Here is a 20,283-nt window from a genome sequence, read left to right as displayed (position 1 = left end):
ACGTAAACAATGAGATAACGCACACACACACACACACACACACATACTTGTACTTCTGTCTTTGTGAGGACCCCCTCAGTGACTACATTGATTCCCTGGCCCTAAATCCTAACCTTAACCAGCAGAACTACGTGCCGAACCTAATCCTAATACTAACCCTAATTCTAAACCCAAGTCCACAGACCCCCCCCCAAAGAAGTGAGGACCGGCCAAATGTCCTCACTGTAATGGTTGAAATGTCGAACTGGTCCTCACACAGGTAGAAGTACAAGAACACACACACACACACACACATAAACCTAGATGATTTACACAGAGGGCAGCTGTGTGGATGCAAATCCATAATGGAGTGGGTGATGAGCAAACATCCCACACAGCGCTCCAGTCCCAACCACAGGGAAGGGAACCATAATGCTGCCATGTTCACTTATATTAGATGACAAACACCAGCCAAACACATCGCACCAGGGTCCGCCTGTTGATGTGGAGGCACGCACAAACGTCAGGCTAATTAAATTTCACGACACAATTAAGCCGTCCTCGGCCTCCCCTGGACAGTTTTACATTGCTCTTCCCCAATTATGGGCTGCAGCCCCGGGGCACTTTGTGCTGGGGCCAAGCCCTTTGATCCCACTCACATGGGAACAGGGGCAGCTCCCCACTACCTCATTAGTAGGCCCTTAGTACGTACATTTGTAAAAGATCAGTTTAAAAGTGTGCATTTTAAACTAATTTATTTATTTATTTATTTATTGTAGATGTAGCGTGCATTTTAAAGCTGTGCTGTATAAGACTGGCAATCTCCCGAAACAGTAGCAGGGGAGCGAGGAATCTTTTCACCAAAAATACATAGAAGACATATCCGCAACCATTATGAATCCATCCACATCTCGCTCCCTTCCAAACAGCACTGCACATCTCTCAATCAGCAAATGTAATTTCGACCACAGAGGGCGGAAAAAGGCATTACTGCTGTACTGTTATATACAGTCCATGATAGACTGCATGCATACCATTAACTTTATTGTGGTAGAGCAGAGCTGAGAGCAGCTAATTACTTCCAAAAGTACTGTCTATACTGTCTCGCTATTGTGCGATATCTTAAACTGGACTGCAGCGTGTGTTGAGAACAGTGTTTGTCCAATCCATTCATGAAAACATCTTCCTACCCATCTTCTATTCTTTGTATAATATGGATATAAAGATGGACAGCACAAATCCATCCTACAGTTGTTCCCTACCCCTATTAGTGCAGTCAAGGACTGTATAGATTCTGTATAGAGAAGACTTTTCCCCCCTGTCTTTATTTAACGGACTATTTTTATCATATATGTACTTACCTAAATACATTATGTGTGCAAATTTATAAGAGCTAGTAAAACGGGCTCGGTGTCGATCATACACACCCTCCCTGTCTCTCCAATCCGATAAACAGCAGGTTTTTGGTTCGGAAATGGACAACTGAACTTGGTATATCAGCGAGCACAGTATTAGCAGCTAACGCTAAGGCCGCGATAAATAACGGCCGACACCGGCTGCGCCATAGCCGTATTGTATCCATCCGCCTTGACAGACGTGTCACCGACTCTATCAGCCTGTGGGCCCGGGCTTTAGGGGGAGGATCTGCTTTACGACCCCCATAAAAAACGACTCTGGGCCGGCTGCGGGGGACAACGACGTGCCCAACGGGGAAATGAAGATTCCCACTAAATTCCAGCGGTTTCCGGACAGCGTCACAAGCGGGTTAGGGTGAGGATTGGGGTTATGAGTAGAGATAATGCTCGCTACGCTTGTTTGATGGCGCTGCATCGACGGTGCTGTTCGGAAACCAGGGGGATTCCAACGACACGGAACAGACCAGCGTTTGTATCCGTTCTAGGCTTGAAATCAGCTGGTCTAGGGAGAGGAATGGTGGGCTGAATCAAGGTGGAAAATCACGCAGTTTGCCTTTAAAAACGTGTTTGGCAAATAAATTGACGCTTTCATTTTTATTTTATTTTTAATTTTCAAGCAGTGTCCGTTCTCATCCTTTTTGATCGGCATGAGCTGTGGCAAACAAAATGTTTTCTTCTGACTGTGTACGTGTATGAATTAATTTGGCTCCAAGCCCATGAATCCTTTCAGCCTTATTGTGCTGCCGATTGCGGTTGGTGCCGTTGCGGCTGGTTCGATCCTCGCAACTTGAGTTCCTCCAATGGCCTCACGTCACGTGTCCCGTCCAGCGTGTCCTTGCGCACGACACGAGGCCGTCCTGCTACCTCAATGCGGACCGCTGCGGTTTGATAGGCAGTACACGGATTGTGTTGTAGTACAGTATGCAGATGAGGATGAACGGGACAAGGCAGCCGCTGAGCCAAGCAGATTGACCCTTATGGCGCTCGTGTTCAGAGCAGCTGGCACCGCCACCAAAAGGTCAACCATGATCCTCTTTTTTTTTGTTTTGTTGTTGTTGTCTGATCTTTTAATTACATAATTCAGCTCGAATATAAATGAGCTTTAAGAGATTTTGCTTCTTGGCTGATGTTCTGTTTTTGTTTATGGGAGTTATCTGCTTCCCCCCCCCCACTGATAATAATAATTGTATAGCCGTATAAAATATAGACTACTACTACCACCACCACTAATAATAATATTAAAAGCCTCGTGTATGCAACATACATAGAAATACGATGATATAGGGGGGGGGAAATGCTGTAAAACATGAGATAAGGGTAGCAGTACCAACCCATGTAATGCATTTAGCTAAAAGTATAAGTTTGGGCTTCTACATAGCCCTGGTTGGTTAAACTCGGATGAATGTTTTATATCGCATGTGGAAATGCCTAAAGTATACGATGGTGGTAATTGCATATAGATTACTGTGAATCGGTGGGAGGTGCTGCTCTAACGATGGGCTTTTTGCTTTTCAAGGCCAAAGAGGGGGAAAAAAATCAATGGAGCAGTGCTATCTTGGCACACACTCTGCATACCCCTGGCAACCGGCAAGAATGCTCCAAAACTATGCTCTCCGAAAGCCTGCAAACTATTCACTATAGTCAACGCTTTGTCCTAATATGCCAACCGCCAATGACAAGCTCCTACTCAGGCCCGTGTGAGTGGGACGGCGACTAAACATCTGTGGCGGCTAATCTTTCCACCTAAACGAGAAGTGATTCATTAGGATGTCTCATTTTGAGGAGATTTATAAAAAGGGACAAACAACATAGCGCATTTCATATCCATGTGTCACTTTCCTGGGGGATATGGACTCATTTATCCCATGGAAATCAACATGTCAGTGTCAGAAATGCTTTTAAGGGGGAGCCCGAGTCGGTCTTCTTGGGGACAGAGCCAGGGAGGGTCAAGGGCCAACTGAGGGAGAACGGCACTTGCAGTTCATTGAAGCTCAGCAATGGTGAGAGTGTGGGATACAACACACACACACACACACACACACACACACACACACACACACACACATGCATGCGCACGCACACACATACACACAGTGGTGCTGGCCGATGTAGAAAATATCAGGATAAAGATAATCAAAGGTAATATGACGATATCCATATCAAAATATCTGCTTACACATATGCAAAAATACAATATATTTAAGAATCCAACTGAAGTTCAAATTAATAGTCCCTCAAATCTTCCGGCCTCATTTTCTTAGAAGTTTTAGCACAAAGTTTCTCACCATCATTAATCTAGACAACAAAATCACATATCACGCGATGACAATATCCAAGTTTGACCCCCCCATACAATGTCACTGAAAGTCAATAGGCCAAACAATAATAGTGAATTACTGCCCAGCCCTAACACAGAAACACACTTAGATTCACAAAACACACACACACACACACACACACACACACACACACACACAGAAACATGCTCATCAAGCTACACACTCATAGACGTGGACAAACAGAAAAGTGTACCCCCCCCCCCCACACACACACACACACACAAAACCAGGAGGTCAAGGGCCCTGGGGTAGCAAAGGGGATACTGGTTACTGGTAGTCAGAATGACTGAGCCTGAGTGACTGGAGGCTGTCTCAGCTTCATGCTTCCTGCCCGAAGCCTTATCCTCCCTCAGCAGGCCTGCTGTTTCCCCCTGCAGCCAGCCTTTGACAGGAAGCAGGAAGCAGCCAAGTTTGTCAGTGTTCTGTCCTGGGTCACCGGCACTCTGTCTAATGACACTCACACAGTTGGCAAAAGCAAGAAACTGTGGGGGGGGGGGGATCCTGACAGATATGTTAATGACTGGGAAGCTGACTCTCCTGATTCACCAGTTTACTTTAAAATCTACTGAAATTCAAACTTGTCATTTTCTATGGTGCGCTAGGGTTGAGCAATAACTCAATATTATCACATCATCTTCCTTTGCCACTGTATCGGGATGAAATTCGGATATTGTCATACTGTGATATACAATTTTTGCTGTCTAAACTAATGATAACAAGAATCTATGACCTGAAATTCCTCACAAGATGAGTTCTGAAATATTTGAGGGAGAATTGTTTGAAAACAATTTGGTTTGATATCATATTTCACAATGCTATAGCTGGATTTCACATATGGTATTTTTGCATATGTAAGCAGATACTGTGACACAATCATGTGAAATATCCTATGATTATCATGATAATAATACTTTCCATATCACCCAGTGCGATGGGTGCGCTAGATCTTTCTCTACTTTACCCTTGTGACTTCTCACCAGTCAGCTCCTTGACCAACTCTCTCAGCCCCCCACCCCCGCCCCCCACCCCGGCATTCAAAGTCACAATGGTGGACACTGGTGTGGTTTTACTGCCGAGATGTGATATGGCTGTCTGACGCATTGGCTCGACATTCTGCTTTCCGCAGAGAGCTGGATGTCATCGGCTGACAAACCAGCCAGCCAGACTCAGCTGTGCCACTGCGGCGGTTTCGGGTATTCACCCACAGAGTAGAGCATGCTGTTTTTACGTGTAGACAGCGCTTAAGTGCCGTGTGTGTGTGTGTGTGTGTGTGTGTGTGTGTGTGTGTGTGCGTGCATGCATGCATGTGTGTGCCTGCATGCATGTGTGTGTGCACACGAGTGCGTGAGTGTGTGTGTAGTCCTGAGAATTTCCTAACTTGATAATTATTTCCTAGAAGAAGCGAGCAGGAAAAGGCATGATCATCACAGGGTGTCCCCAGAGACCGGTCTTGGGGGTAAAGCTAAATCTTGTGGAATTTAAGAGGGAAAATTGGCATCGATGTATTTTGACAGATTGGCCAATTTGTTGATACTCCCACTCCTGCTAACTTGCGCTATAGAAATACTTTCCTTGCAGGTTTTCATATACCAGGAGTCTGACTTGGTGGGGTTTTCCAAATGGGACACTCACCCGATTCATGTCAATATCTAAAAGTACCGCGTGTCAGTCAGACTCATATTGCATAAAAAAGGGCTTGGCATTAAAGACAGATTCAGACTGTGACTCTAGTTGGGCTCGTATAAATGGTGAACACATGACTGATTATTCAGCCAGATAAGTGCAGATATTTATATTTGGGTTGGCGATAAAGAGACTTGACCACAGTTTAAAACGTGATGTATTAAGTCGTACAGCTTAACTACTTTATACTGGACAAGGTTGTGGTTTAGCTAGTCCAGGATGCTGCCCACCTCTAGCTCAGTCTCAACTGTGCTCATGCCCAAACCAGCTCTAAAAATGTTACTTAAAAATAAGTCGGTCAGTCAGACTGTCTGTCTGTAAGCATTTTCTGAGTCGATGTGGCATGACTCTAGCAGGAAGGGCGGGGAGCCGTTTTCATTGGCAGGAAACAAGTGGACATCCCTTTCTGTGGAACGACAGCCGGAGAGGCCTTCAACTTTCCAAGTGGAACGGGAAAAGTGGGAGGATGTAACAATTCCAAAAAGGAGCTCAGGTCAGATGGACTATCTCTCAAACACATCGGCTGCCAGTGGCTTTGGTATCGTTTGTGGCCGAGAAGTATGTCGGAAGCGCCAGATGCTGACCAGCTCGTCCGAAAGCTTTTAACTACAAGCCGCACATTAACAAAAAAAATAAAATAAATAACCGGTTTAAAGAGAGTCAACACCAGCACTAGTTTCACTAGCACCTTTGTGAATTGGGCTCGACCCGGCCGATAAGCCTAGCGTGTCAGCGATGATTAGAGCGCGGAGCTCTCTATTGCTGTTGAAGCTGGCAAGACCGAGAAAGGAAGTACATCTGGACATCTGCTGAGGGGAGTTGGAAAAGGAACAGCTCAGCTGGCTCATCTGTTTCGAGTGTGGTTAGGACGTGCAATGGACAAAGCCAACTTCCTGTGTTGCAAGGATACCGACACAGCAAACAAACACGTTTGCAAGTGCCCTGCAGAAATTCAAGCCTTGCACACAGAGGTGATACATTCACACATCATTTGGTGGCTTCCCCTCCACGCAGCCCCTCTTGGCCTTGCCAATCGTTTGTTTTGAGCATGTGCATGTTTTCTCACTCACGCCCACACTCGCTGCTGCATCTAACCTCCGCAAGCCTATCTTCATTCAGCTAACACCGAGCAGTCAGGAAATCATCATGCATGTAGGACAGCTGCAAAATTATTATGAGACATTACTACTGATACGGGCCCACAGACTGGGGGAACCTCTGAACTATTAAAAAATGATATCCGGCAAACCTCTTCACGAGGAGCTCCATTTACATGAGAAAAAAAAGAGACACCAGGAGAGCGCAGAACTCCTCTGTTTCCAGAACAAATCTGATCCTCCAAGCTGACAAAATGCTGCCATCTACTACACACTGCTGGTGCCAGTGGGGGGCCGAGTGCACATGCAGCAATTGTGTGAAAAAGCATCTTCCCATTCCCCCGTTTTAGTACAAGGGGAATGGGAAGAGGATTTTTCGCACAATTATTGTATACATTATAGACACATTATAATGTGTCTGCAAGAAACACACACATGCATGCATGCACACACACACACACACACACACACACACACACACACGCACGCACACAAACCACAGAGATGTCGACTTGTTCAAAAAATAAAAATTAAAAAACCCCCACAAATGATCAACAACTGAAACACCAGATTATCGCCTACAACAGTGGCCTCTGAATCGCCAAAGACTAAACCAGCTGATCGTACTCATTAGCACACCTTTGACCGGGTGAGAAAGTACCAACTGCGTTGTCATATTGCAAATCAATACTAAGTCTCGTGACAACTAAGTGGATTCTGATGTCACCGGTTCAATCCACAACGAGTCTCAACAAATACATTGGACAAACTTACGCTGATTGCATCAATTTACCATGAGGACTCACATGTACTTGGCTTAATCAACGAATAGCAAGGGTGTTAATACTACACTGCACGAGGCCGTCTCGTCTTTTATAACAGAACAGAGTCAAACTATATATATATCTATATATACATATATATAACTACTCCAAGAAGCCCTTCCTTAGCACTAAACTTCTCCTTATCATTGATCTGCTGATAAACCTGCCACCTCAATTCCTGCCCACCAGTGTTTCGTGTAGCAAATCCGGAGGTGTGCGGCCAAAGATCGATAATGTGCCCAATCAAAAGTAGCATTAATTTCCTAATCTCTCCGTAGTGTGTCCTTTTACACCACATGGTCCAGAGCCCTCTGCCAGAGTCACAGGCCCAGACTCCACCTGGCGCTTTACAGCATTCCTTGAAGTTTTCGGCGGACATGTCTCGAATTTCACGGTTTATGAGACTCCGTTGGGTGAAAGACCCGCTAGTCCAAAAGCACAGGTGTGTTCATTCCCCACTGGCCGCTGTGATATCCCCAAACAGAGGAGAGTTTTTATGTGTGCTGTGTCACTTCCCTTTCCCCGCATACCTCTTGTAACTTTCCATTCTTGTGGCAGTGGTCTAGCGGGTTCAGAAAAGGATGTGTAACACTTGTCACGGTCATGAAATGGCATCGGAGGCGAGCGCCTAAAACAACTTGAAGCGGTGCCGATGCCTTTTCAGCAGTCCTGAATGACCTCTGTGTGCTCTTTGAAAACCCCTCGCCATTTAGAGGAAGCTAGCATTCTCTCCCCTAGCAGGCACTTCAGTACTTCAGATGAAAAGCTACACAAGTGCTCAGCACACGCTCAGACACACACACACACACGCACGCACACGCACACACGGTTCAAGGCTAAACACCATCAAAGCTGATGGACAGCAATGCTCTGTTTACGCCTCTGGCAAAGACGGCAGCGTCAGTGGACATCCCGGTCTCCTGGCCCTCCAGGGCAGTGGTTGAGGAAAGCAAGCCAAAAACCACTGTACTGATAAAAGCAAAAACCTCAAGACTCAAAAAGCAAGCCGGTGAGAAGCCGTTTCTGGGTTTCTTATTTGCCTGCCGGGGTACAGGCGCCGGACACATCGAGGGGGTGACAAGCCCCCCGTGTAATGGTCCCTGATCTACAAGATATGGTCTCGAATCTGACAGCAGTGTTCTGGGTTCGGAGCGACCCGGGAACTCGTGTTGCAATCCATTCCCTATCTCTGAGCCCTCTTTGGTGTCGCTCGCCACTATCCTACCCAACTAAAGAAAAAACAGCCCCCCCCCCAAAAAAAACAAACTCTTAGAGATGCACCGAGTCCATTTTTCTTGGCTGATTCCGATTTCTCGTTTTTTCAAGTCTAACCTTCCGAGTCTGATTTTCTTTATGTAAAAATTATAACTGACAGCATACAAAAACATTTCTGCAGTTTTTCTTCAATGGAAATTTCAAATGTGTTCATAATAAAACACTATTAAATAACATATTTTCTCCAAAGCTGCACCCGGTTACAGGACCTTCTCTCACGCTCTCAAACAAATGTCAAAACTGCAAAAGTGCTCCAGGCGTCCGGGTGGCGTAGCCGTCTATTCCGTTAGCCTACCAACACGGGGATCGCCAGTTCGAATCCCTGTGTTACCTCCGGCTTGGTCGGGCGTCCCTACAGACACAATTCGCCATGTCTGTGGGTGGGAAGCCGGATGTGCGCATGTGTCTCTGATCGCTGCGCTAGCGCCTCCTCTGGTCGGTCGGGGTGCATGTTTGTGGTGGTGGTGGTGGTGGTGGGGATAACGGCGGATTTCCTCACTCCTCACCGCTAGAACAGTCTAAGAAGGAAGAAAATGGTATCTCTACTGTAATGCAGCCTTTAAAACCAGGGAGACATCATGATTTTCAAAACCCCAGACGATATCTAGTTTTATAGATATTGTCTGGGGTTTTGAAAATCATGATGTCTTCCTGCTTTTAAAGGCTGCATTACAGTAGAGATACCATTTTCTTAACTTAAGAGTGTTCCAGCGGTTATATTATTTGTCTCTACCCGTTTGGACATCATATCCACATTAATAATGAGTGTTTATGAAAAATGTCATTGTGTAACTATTTTGTGAGACCACCAATACTCGTCTCTACCATATCAAGTAATATGTCAATGTATTCGGTCAAAAATATCGTGATATTTGATTTTGTCCAATTCTAGTGTTCAGACATTTACACTTTCCCACATAATGTGTTTTCAGAATGACTTTCAACTTTTTGCTGTGTGTTTTGAGCACAAAATGTAAGAAGGGAAACAGTCGGAGCCTGACGCTCCTAATTAAATTAATTTTCCTCATCAGATTTGTCTCTATCTGGCGTGACATGCATTTGCTGCATCCATGCCATTGTAATAATGTGAAACTATTTGCCCACAACAGACTATTAACGCAATATATCAGCTCAGGGGTCCGGAGGCTTTCATACAGATCCACATCATCATCATCATCATCATAATAATGTTTATTAGCAGCACTTACTGAAAATCTGTTGTACTTCACACCAACGCTGAACGGGAATAAAAGAAAAGCAGTGACGTCAGGATATGGGATCAATTTTATTTCTTTAAGAGTACTTCAAATGTTGTATGACAGAATAATGGTGCGTTGAAACGAGGTTCGAGTGAGCAAGGGTGTCTCGTTTTGTTAAACGCCTGTTGCTTCTACTCCTCGCTCCTCGTGTTTCTGTGCTACGTGTTTATTTGCGTGATTGTGACACGTCTGTGCCACGGGCAGGGTTGGAGGCGAGGGGGGATACTGTTTTAGGCGATTAACACAGGCTTTCATTCCTGACACAGGCTTTCATTCCTTTACCCGCACAGACTGGTGAGCTCTGGTGCCGGAGCTCTGGTGCCGGAGCTCTCCTTTCAGGGCGTGTGGCTCCTTTTTTTCTCCGTCCCCCTTCAGCCCTGTGTTTCGCCCAGGACCCCCCCCCCTTCACTGCAGTATATAAGGGACAGGTTGCTAGTTTGGCACACCCGAGGCCGATCAATAATCAGCCTCCCTTATCATCGGCGAGCCACGCTCCCTCTCTCGGCTTGCAGCCGAGGCTAAATCACACACCCCTACCACAGTGGTGTACGTGTCTATTTGAATATAAAGTGGGGAAGTGAGATCCGATCACAAGTGCCGGGTGTGAACCGAGGTACTTAAGAGCTGTCCGCTTGTGACCAAGACGCGTGTTAATGCCAGGCGTAAACAGCCTCTGAGACTGACCAGCCAACCACCGGTCACAGCTGATCAGGCTGAAAATTGGCCGATTCTGGTCACCCGCCGATCGGTCGGTGCATCTCTACTCCTATTAAAGCCAGAACATGTAGCTTCATAGATGCAACACGCAACTGTTGCGTGACTTTGCTGTGAACAGAACTACACAGGATCATCGTCTCAAGCTTGTAAATTGGAGTTGGTCTAATACTGATGGCACATTTTCAGTTGAGCAGCTAATGTTAGATATCATTTACATCATATCCTGATCGGACGCTTATTAACTGACATCGTAAGATATAGTTTTGCATCAGAGCTTAAGTTAGCTCGTCTGAATCATGTGTTTAGCTAACCAACAACTCAGAAAAGCAAGCCGACACGTTGGAAACACTTCAAACTTTTCATCTAAAGATTGATTTGTTTGAGCAGGCTAAATGCGATGGAGCACATTTTACTTACAACTCTGTCGATGGTGTTTCTGTGAAGTCCTACCTCGAATGAAACCGCATGAGCAATACCAAGTGAGAGAATACAGGGGGGGGGGGGAGACTAGTGAGCGTAGTGGTGGGGGTGCAGAAAAATCACGTTTTGGCAATTTCCTTACCAACAACAATTACGTTAATTAAAAAGCAAACGCAAAATCTTTTAACTTCTTACAACAGATAAGCTCACCCACAAACATTTTTGAAGCGCCACCCCACCCACCATCCAAGAAGATGATATATAGACATGAAACCATGGCGGTGTCCATATACTCTGCCATGTACTGTATAATATGTTACTGTATATGAACCGTACAATATACTGTGAAGTATGTTCAGTTCTATCAAAACACGTTTAAACATGGCGTGATTCTATTATACTCTCCTAATCCAAACAGGAAGTGACGGTAAGCAGGTAGGACTCGCGCAACCTATATCTCCTTGGTAACCACGCAAAGCCGCCATTTTGTTCTGGAATAGTGTCCGTTCGATTATCAGCTTTTTCTGTGAAAATAATATGCGTCCTGGAATTTTTACTGATTTAATTTTTTCCAGACTACAAACATTTTAATTTGGCAGCCTATACCCAACACGGGGTACCATATAATACGTACTACTAAGGCCGTAGTATTGGGTATTCGGACACAGCAAAGATGTCCGCTTGGGAGTGAGTGAAGCCAGGTTCATGAGGTGCTTGGCATCTACAAAATGAAGACATGTCCGAGCATCCTTCTCATCTGTGCCTCACCTCTCAAAGCAGGAGGCGAGACTGTTCTGCTGTGTTGCACCGCTTGTTTGTTGTCTGAAATCTGATAATCGGTCTTTGGGCCACAGCTGCTGGCCTACCTTCCTGCCACAGCTGCACAGCATATATCATCAAGGGCTATTAGCAGAGAGCGGATTAGCCCCTGACCAGGCTTAGCTCTGGCGCTGGAGCTTTCAGTCTCTGATCCCCTGCTCTTTCCCTGATTTAGGTAGGGAGGAGTACGCATGTGCGTGTTTGGGGGTGGGTTCACATCTGCCTGGAGCCCCCTTTTCTACACAGGGATGGATGTAAGGTGCCAAACAGATGGACATTCCCCAACATCAGCCTTGCAAGTCCCCAAAAAACCCCAGATGTGCCACCAATGGAGCCGTCAAACACGATGCACTTACACGACATGTTGGGAGGCCTCAAAGGTCGCGTAGCGATAATGTCTTCAAACTATTTGTCCGATTTCAAGTAAAGTTCAGTGAAAGCACCGTTTAAAATGCCAGCCAGGCTGTAGCGTGTGTGTGTGCGTGTCTTTAAACCTCTTTGCCGTTATGCAGTTCAAACCGGAGCAGCGAAGAAGAAAAATGTCATGTAAGGGAAGCCAGACGAAATGCCCTCATTCCCTTATCTCAGGCTGCGTGGCTTGGTGATGCAAAGGACAAATAATGAATAGAAAAAAGAAGCCAACACTTCATCAATAATTCAGCCTGACACGGCTGTCCTCCTGAGTTGCAAATGTTGCAAGTATGGAGCCTTAAATAACCCGCACTCACTTTGCTATGCAAAGCCCAGTATGATGAAAACTGTCTCGATTCTCGTGAACAATGCATTGCTTCTGCCTTGTTTCTGATGCATAAAAGCTAAAAATATTCCAAAAAATATCAAAGCAAATCAGACAAAGGGGGAAAACAAGATCATGGTGTTGGTCAGAAAGAACAACTGCCTCTAAAAGCCTGACAAAATAACATCAACATTATGTGCCTGCCTGCCTATCATGAAAAATACTTTTCCCCTGATTACAAAGGAGAATATCACCAAGGCTGCTCTTAGTTTACGGTGAAGGGGTGGTGGGGATGATGATGATAATACAACATGTCAGCAGCCAAGGCTACCTCGAGGTTGGCTATTGAGAACATAAACATATACATGGATGCATAAAATAACATTAGGGTATAGTTAAGGGAAGATGGGACTTGCAGTAAAACATAATCATGTTAGTCAGCTTGCACTGATCTACATTCCGCAGGCAGACAGACACACACGCACACGCACACACGCAACGAGTGACCGAGGAGTCTGCAGCATCAGTTGAACCGATATGGGGACGTTTCCATCACGGGCAAAAACTGTAGGACTACGCCTCCTTGAAGAAAACTGAAAATGAAACCTCCCTCAAAGAATAATTTCTGCTTCTTTCATGTGACACCGAGGTGGTTTCCAGCCTAGGAACAGTCCAGGAACCGCCCGGCTGTCTTTCCCATGGCGCTCACTGGAAAACTGTACATCATATGGAGAAAGATAAAAAAAAAATATTATTATTTTTTTGGATCTGTTATCTGTGAAGACGCTGGAACAAACGCCGTCTCTTGCTGTTGGATGGAACATGTAACATGTGACTGGGCGGAAGACTCACATGACGCGGTGTCATCCAGGGTGTGCCCTGAGGGGCCGCGCTGTGGACGGGGAAAGCAACCTAAAGCTAATTAACAATTAGTGCGTATTCTGCTGTCACAACATGTTTTGGATCCATTAACAAGTAAAAAAAAAAAAAGAGATTTCCCACATTCGGAAGAAAAAAAGCCACACCTCGTACTATAAAATTCCAAATAATAACAATAATAAAATACACATGAACCAACAGAATGACATTTTGGTTATTGGTTGGAAAAACGAGGGGGGGGGGACCGTAAAAGCTCCACACTGGATCCTCTGCATACGTCAGATACTGAACATTTCACGTTAGGCAATAGTTATCGCCTCAAAATCAGTTTCACAGCATCACATTCGTGAAATGGAGCTGGGCGAGCTTCTCTGGTGTTTGTCTAATTGTTATATAAGGCAACAAAGTAACACAACTGTCACTATTAGGTCAGGTCCAGCCACGTTTGAATGGAAAACACTGAGAAAAGACAACATGCTCTCTGGTCCGGCCCATCTGATGTGGTGCGAGAAGCACGCTCAAAGGAATGCCAATGCAGTGAGGGTTTCCCTTGTATCGCTGCTAAGCTTTCTCTGTGGTTTAGGAAAGCCAACCTAGTGACGCAGACATCCATGTGTAGGGCAGGGAGAGAGAGAGAGGGGGAGAGAGAGAGAGAGAGAGAGAGAGAGAGAGAGAGAGAGAGAGAGAGAGAGAGAGAGAGAGCGAGAGAGAGAGAGAAAGAGAGAGAGAGAGAGAGAGAGAAACAATACAAGTCTCTTAGGAGGGGGAACACCAAGAACCTGACCAGCTCATGTTGCTATGTAGTTCAGTCACACCAGGTAACGATTGGCAAGCAGACACAGTCTCGGGGGTTTGTTCCAGTCCCTCATCCCCTAGTTTTCTAAGTCACTGCAGCCGGGTAGGACCGGGTCCAGGAGGTGGATTACCTCCCAGTGGCTTCCATGTCTGCACCACACACACACACACGCACACGCACACACACTGCAATGATGTCGCCTCCTGCATGGCGAGCAGAGGAGCGAGCGAGCTCTGGGTCAGTTATTCTTAGCTCACCCTATCTTTTCCATCTCTGCATTCATTGTTTTCCCGAGATTTCACGTCTGCACTGAACCGAACGTAAACAGCAAACATGTCAGGGGTCTTCCGCTGTCGGTCCGGGGCAAAAGTGAGATGCCATGAGCGAGGAAATAACAGGTAGGTATGTTTGTGTGTGTGTGTGTGTGTGTGTGTGTGTGTGTGTGTGTGTGTGGTGGTGTGGGGGGGGGGGCGGCGGTGAGTCATGGACATCTTTGTGTCATTATGCAGTGCTCAATAATTGATGTGCGGTGCTGAATTAAAGATGCTCTGATGTTGCGACAGCTTGTTTTGTTTTGTTTTTTTCCCCAATGCACCTTTAGATGACTCAGTAGAAGCCCGCGGAGGATGACAACTCCCCCCGTGGCTCAAAGCTACCCCTCGGGTTACACCATTAAATATTCACCCTGTACCTTTGCATAATTTACCTTGTCATCATACTGAGGAAATGACTTGAAGGCGCTGAAGGGGCGAGACAAACGTTTTAAGATGGGAATAGGAATTAGCAAAACGGAGCTGGGCAGAGATCCTCCCGTGTTTTTAATGCAAACTTCTCTTTAGGGCAAGTTGGGGGGGGGGAGAATGGAGGGATTTAATTACTGTGCGACAGCTTTGCTGCCGTGTAACGCAAGGGTAACGCAAGTCAACCCTGGCAGCGTAACCCGCATTCTTCGTGTAGCTAATTTTATAAAATAGAATCTAACGGTGTCTCATTAAAATGGTTCCCCTGAAAAGTCATGGAAAAAGGCTCACCGCTCCGCTGAACACCATAAACTCTGCGGTGATTGGCGTTGCGAGCATCTGATGGGTGTATCCCAGCATTAGTTAACGTGCAGGCATTCCGCTGATTAGATGACCTAAATGTTTCATAACCCCGTCCTCGACTAAGATGCGTCTTGCCTCGTTTTAAATAGCGGAGTATATGTTGCTGGTCTTTGTTGCCATTATAATGGCCTTCCTTGTCATGTGATCTTTGCAGAAATTCCAGAGTGGCTACTGAAGCCCAGCGCACATGGCGGCCTTTCCAACAGATGTTTTTCGTTTGTGCTGCAGTCTCCGGGTTTGGAGGCACAGAGCCAGAGAGGTGATTCATGATGCGAGCCCTCCCTTGTTACAGTGAAGGGACAAAAAAAAAAAAGTGCTCCGTGTTGAGAATAAACACGGCCTCGGTTCTGTTTTACCGAATTTGCTATGATTATGCTATACTAAACCAACACAGAGCTGAACTTGGAAATGATAGATGGCACAGAAGGGCACATAGATGCAGCAGTTGGGATGCTGGATGAAAATGCTTGAATCTGTGAGCCTAATTTGTGCATGAGTCATAGCAACAAAACCATCTTGGGTCACTGTCCTAGTTACTCAAATGTCTGTTTATGTCTGTTTCACCATACAGAAGTCTAAACCAGGGTGACTCGAAATAAGTTCAAACACGAGAATGGGGAAGCTTTACGCATCCTTTTATGTCTCGTTTTTGATGCACGGCTTTATTTCAAGGGTGTTAAACGGTTCAATCTCTGATTCAACATTTCGCTGCTGAACGCTCTAATGTACGGAAAATCTGGCAAGTCTGTTGCTAAAGATGCTCCGAAGTGAGAAAGGAGGTCATATCTTGGCTTTAACGAAAAGTGGCAAAGCTGCATGTTCTCCTGGGCCGATGCCCCATTTAAACCTCAACCGGGCCTGTGCCAAGGGGCGTTAAGGATAACCTAGATGGCATTCACTGGGCAACCCCCCGCCGTGCGCGCACACACACACACACACACACACACACACACACACACACACACACACACACACACACACACACACACACACACACCATGACCACTACCACCTGCCTGACCTGATTACAGTCTACTTCCTGATTAAAGGTGACATCACATCATTAAGCATGAGTGTATCTCAGAAATGCAAAGATTAATCGTGGCTACTGCTAGTAGCACTGCCAGGACAACAGACCGCATCAGTCCAATAACATGCATTTGGTTATGGGCGATATAACAAGTGTATATATGTGGGACTGGGAAACCTCTGCTATCCCTTGTCGGTCTAAATAACAGAGGAGTCTCTCTGTTTAACTGTCTTTCCCCCCCCCTCTCCTACTCTGTCTAAAGCCAAGCACTCTGCTGAAGCCCGGCAGCATGCTCTGAGGTTGGGAGTTATGTAATAGTGAACAGTAAAGCTATATAGAAGTGCATGCACATCATCCCATCCCCTGTAAAACCCCAACCCCTTCACCTGCTCTGTTTGGCCATGCCATACTGGGCAGAAAGAACTTGCAGATGTGCAAAACCACAGAGTAGCCTACACGAAGGTAGGAGTCCATCTTTAGTGAGCTGAGGACAGCGCCAGCCTGTGGGGGGGGGGGGGAACGTTTTATTTCGCAACACATAATAAACTACAGCACAAACGACCTCAGCGCCGCATAGTATTACACACTTTGGTGCACATTCTGTTGCTCAACAGGTGTATTTACATTGCTGGGGGGGGGGGATTACATGTACCGGATTACATCTACACGACGTCAATTAGGCCTTTTGAGTGGGTTCATGGTTATAAAATACTCTCAGTCAACTATAACTTGGGGTTAAAACCTGCAGGCCTGTGCTTGGAGGTGAAGCTTTGGTGGTGATGGGGGGAGGGGAGGGGGGGGAAGCGGTCTAGGCTATGAAAAAAAACACGAACGCTCCCATTTATTCTCCTGTGCAGCATCAATATGCAGTTCAGCAAGGGTGTCTCCGCTATCACTGCGCACTCTCGCAGTGCGTGCAGTGTGCGAACAGGCTGATAGCGTGGCCTTACCTCCTCCAGGACGTTCACTGTATTCCGGCAGCTTTGCAGTCGAGTGGTGAAGCTGGACGTGGTTGGGGAATTGTAATCCTCTGTCGTCTCCGAGAGAAACTCGGACACCGATATTTGATCCGGCATCCTTTAGCGGCGGCGGCGGGGAGGGAGGGGGGATGCCCAGAAACAGCTTTCGCAATAAACGCTTAGAAAGCCAAAATCATGGAAGAAAAAAAAAACCAAAAACGCCGTAATATCGACGGGTAGGGCTTAGCAGGCGTACCGTTGAGAAAGCCGGCAAGTCTTTTACAAAAACCACCTTAAATAAAAGTAGCGCTGTGACAAAAGACGTGTGTGTGTGTGTGTGTGTGTGTGTGTGTGTGTGTATCTCTCTTCTCCGGTGACTTCTCGAATGACTTCACCGTCCCCGAGGGACGTGGAAAGAGAGAGAGAACGGGACTAAATGTCGGCACTCTCTCTCCCCTCTCGAGCGAGCGCGTTCCTTGAGATAATGCCCCGAATCGGCCGCATTTACAGAACGCTGACACTTTCTGCGTTTGACTAAGCCGCCGAGGGGAAAAAACCACCGAGAATAGCGGACACACACATTATGTTCTGCAGATGTTCAATAAGCCGCCGGTCGTCAAAACAGCCTGCGACGATCGACCTCTTATCTGCCGTCTATCATAGTCCAGAGTCTGCGGATGTCGTCTGTAATTGCTGCAGGGTTTGATCCGTTTCGTCCCTTTCTTAGTTTATCTTTTTCTCTTTTTTCTTTTTTAATGCATAACGCTGCCTCTTGACACTCGCTCTCTCCTGCTCTCGCTGGCGCTCTCTCCCTTTACCCACCCACCTCGCCTGGATGACGGGGACAACAAGGAAGCGCTCTGCGCATGCGTACTGACGGCTGTGCGACTGCAGAGACGGTCTGCGGGGCTCTGGTATATGGCCGTCCTGTGTCGGTAACTCGAAGCATTCAAATTTCCCCCGGACCTAGGGCGTAGGTGCGCTTATTTCAAACATCACATCGACGGTGTATGATATCATAGCATATATAGAATAGCGCAGCAGTCCGCCGTCGTATGAAAAGCTAATTCATGACCCGCTCGATTATGTATGACTTCCAGTCCCCCTACAGGACGACTGAAGTATTGCGAGCCCTCGCTTGCTTAAAAAACGTTATTCGTATATTATACTAGGTGCAGAACGAGGCGGGATTGATACTTCTTTATCTTTGCAATTATTTGCGTACTAACATCAAAATAAGATGTGTTTTAAAGACCAGTGAATTAATCAATAAACTGCACACAGAACATTGCTCTGCCTACAGCGCATTTTATACCTAGTCTGAGAAAATATGAACAGCGGATTGGCCTTTGCGCAAGCCTCTGGTTGGCACTGCCCTGATTTTCGTGGACTGGTATTTAGAAAGAATTGTGGTTATAGGTCAAACATCTGTTGACAAGCAAACGATGAGGTTTAGTGAGCACCACAGCCCCGTTTTCTGAGAGATTAACATGTCCTGCCTCTTTTCTTTCATTATGTAAACGTCTGCAGTCCCATCAAGAAATTACATGGAATATTTGATTACTATGACACCATGTAAGGTTTTGCACCATGTTTGACTTTCTCTCTTAAAGTAGACGGCTGAACCTCTGGATTTAATGTCAGCCGCTATGTCAGTTTTAAAAAAAACTGTACAAGATAAAGTGAGATCGACTCTAAACTCAGATAAGTGTATGAAATCCAACCGGCCAAACGTGGTAATCTGGGACACTTGTGACCACGAGACAAGATTTAACTTCAGGGGACTTTCATTTGAGAAGCTCCGAGCACGTCCTGGGTCTCATCGTAGACCCACTCTGGCCTCTGAGCACCCCACCCCCTCTCAACCAGCTGTCACTATGCATCAAACTGATACACTTTACTTAATCTAAATAGGAAAAGCCCCTATACTGGGCTCTCTATTGCCGATGCGTGTTCAACTCCAAGGACAAGATGCCACCCTGTGGCCGTTCTCGGACATGTTTTTTTTTTTGTTTTGTTTTTTTGTTTTTGGGCTCAGTGAAAGGTTATCAACTGTTTGTTATTCATACAAGTCTTACAGCTGTATATAAAAAAGCAAGCTTACATAGGCTTTCTAGTAGCTTATAATGATGCTATGAGAATACTGCCAAAAAGACCCAGATGGTGTAGTGCAAGTGAAATGTTGGTGGCTGCAGGAGTCAATACCTTTCAAGCTCTTCTAAGAAAGCTCATGTATTTATTTGCCGGCTGAACGACTCTGATAATGTAATCCTCAACAGTTTAACTAAGGATTCAGTGCCACACGCTACCAATCCCGGCAGTGGGACCACTGGTATAGCTGCTTTCTTATAACACACTGATTTGTTCCATTTATGTTATTTATTGTGTTTACTCTTTGTACTGTCTGGGGCTTGTCTTTTACCTATTTGTCTTTGTCTGTTATGGACCCTGAGTCTGCAATAAAGTTTTGAATTGAACTGAATTGCATTGTATCATGACCAGTTCATGTTGTGTAAACTAGCTGTTGTTTAAACAGATGAATAGGATGTTGTTGTTTTTTTCCAGATCTCCTTTGCTCTGAGGCGGTTATTTCCCATAAAGCTAAAGTAACAAAGATGACTGGCTTGTTGCACGCTCAATAATCCAGGTAAGGAAATCCCAGAAATTCGAATCAGTTCATCCGGACACAAAGCTTAGTGGGAGAAACGTTTCATCTGGGCTTTTATTTTTACCCCCCCTTTCAAAAAATTACTCCATCCTCTAATAACACTAGAATACAATATACATGTACATAATGCAATGTACACGTTTCGGAATAATAAGATTTCACTTTCTACGCGCAGATTCGCCATATTAGAAAGCCTGTACCTTTAAATCTCAACTGGGGGCAGCGCTTAAATTCGTCACGGGTTCGTGCCCGACGTCGGCTACCGACGTAACGTGCATAGGGACA

The 20,283-nt window shown here is 45.8% G+C and overlaps 1 protein-coding gene across 2 annotated transcripts in view; it reads right to left on the bottom strand.

Annotated features, from left to right (window-relative positions):
- asap1b (ArfGAP with SH3 domain, ankyrin repeat and PH domain 1b) overlaps nt 1-18,103 on the bottom strand; it is a 55,081-nt gene extending 36,978 nt beyond the window's left edge. For both annotated transcript variants that reach the window (XM_056299536.1, XM_056299537.1), the window contains exon 1: nt 17,322-18,103. In XM_056299536.1, coding sequence (XP_056155511.1) covers nt 17,322-17,447 — 126 coding nt within the window. In that variant the 5' untranslated portion in view covers nt 17,448-18,103. The remainder of the gene's footprint in view (nt 1-17,321) is intronic.
- Between the last annotated feature and the right edge of the window lie 2,180 nt (nt 18,104-20,283).

This window comes from Lampris incognitus, chromosome 19 (assembly GCF_029633865.1).
Source record: "Lampris incognitus isolate fLamInc1 chromosome 19, fLamInc1.hap2, whole genome shotgun sequence".
NCBI lineage: Eukaryota > Metazoa > Chordata > Actinopteri > Lampriformes > Lampridae > Lampris > Lampris incognitus.
Note: the sequence above shows the minus strand (reverse complement) of the source record. Positions and strands in the feature narration are given on the sequence as shown.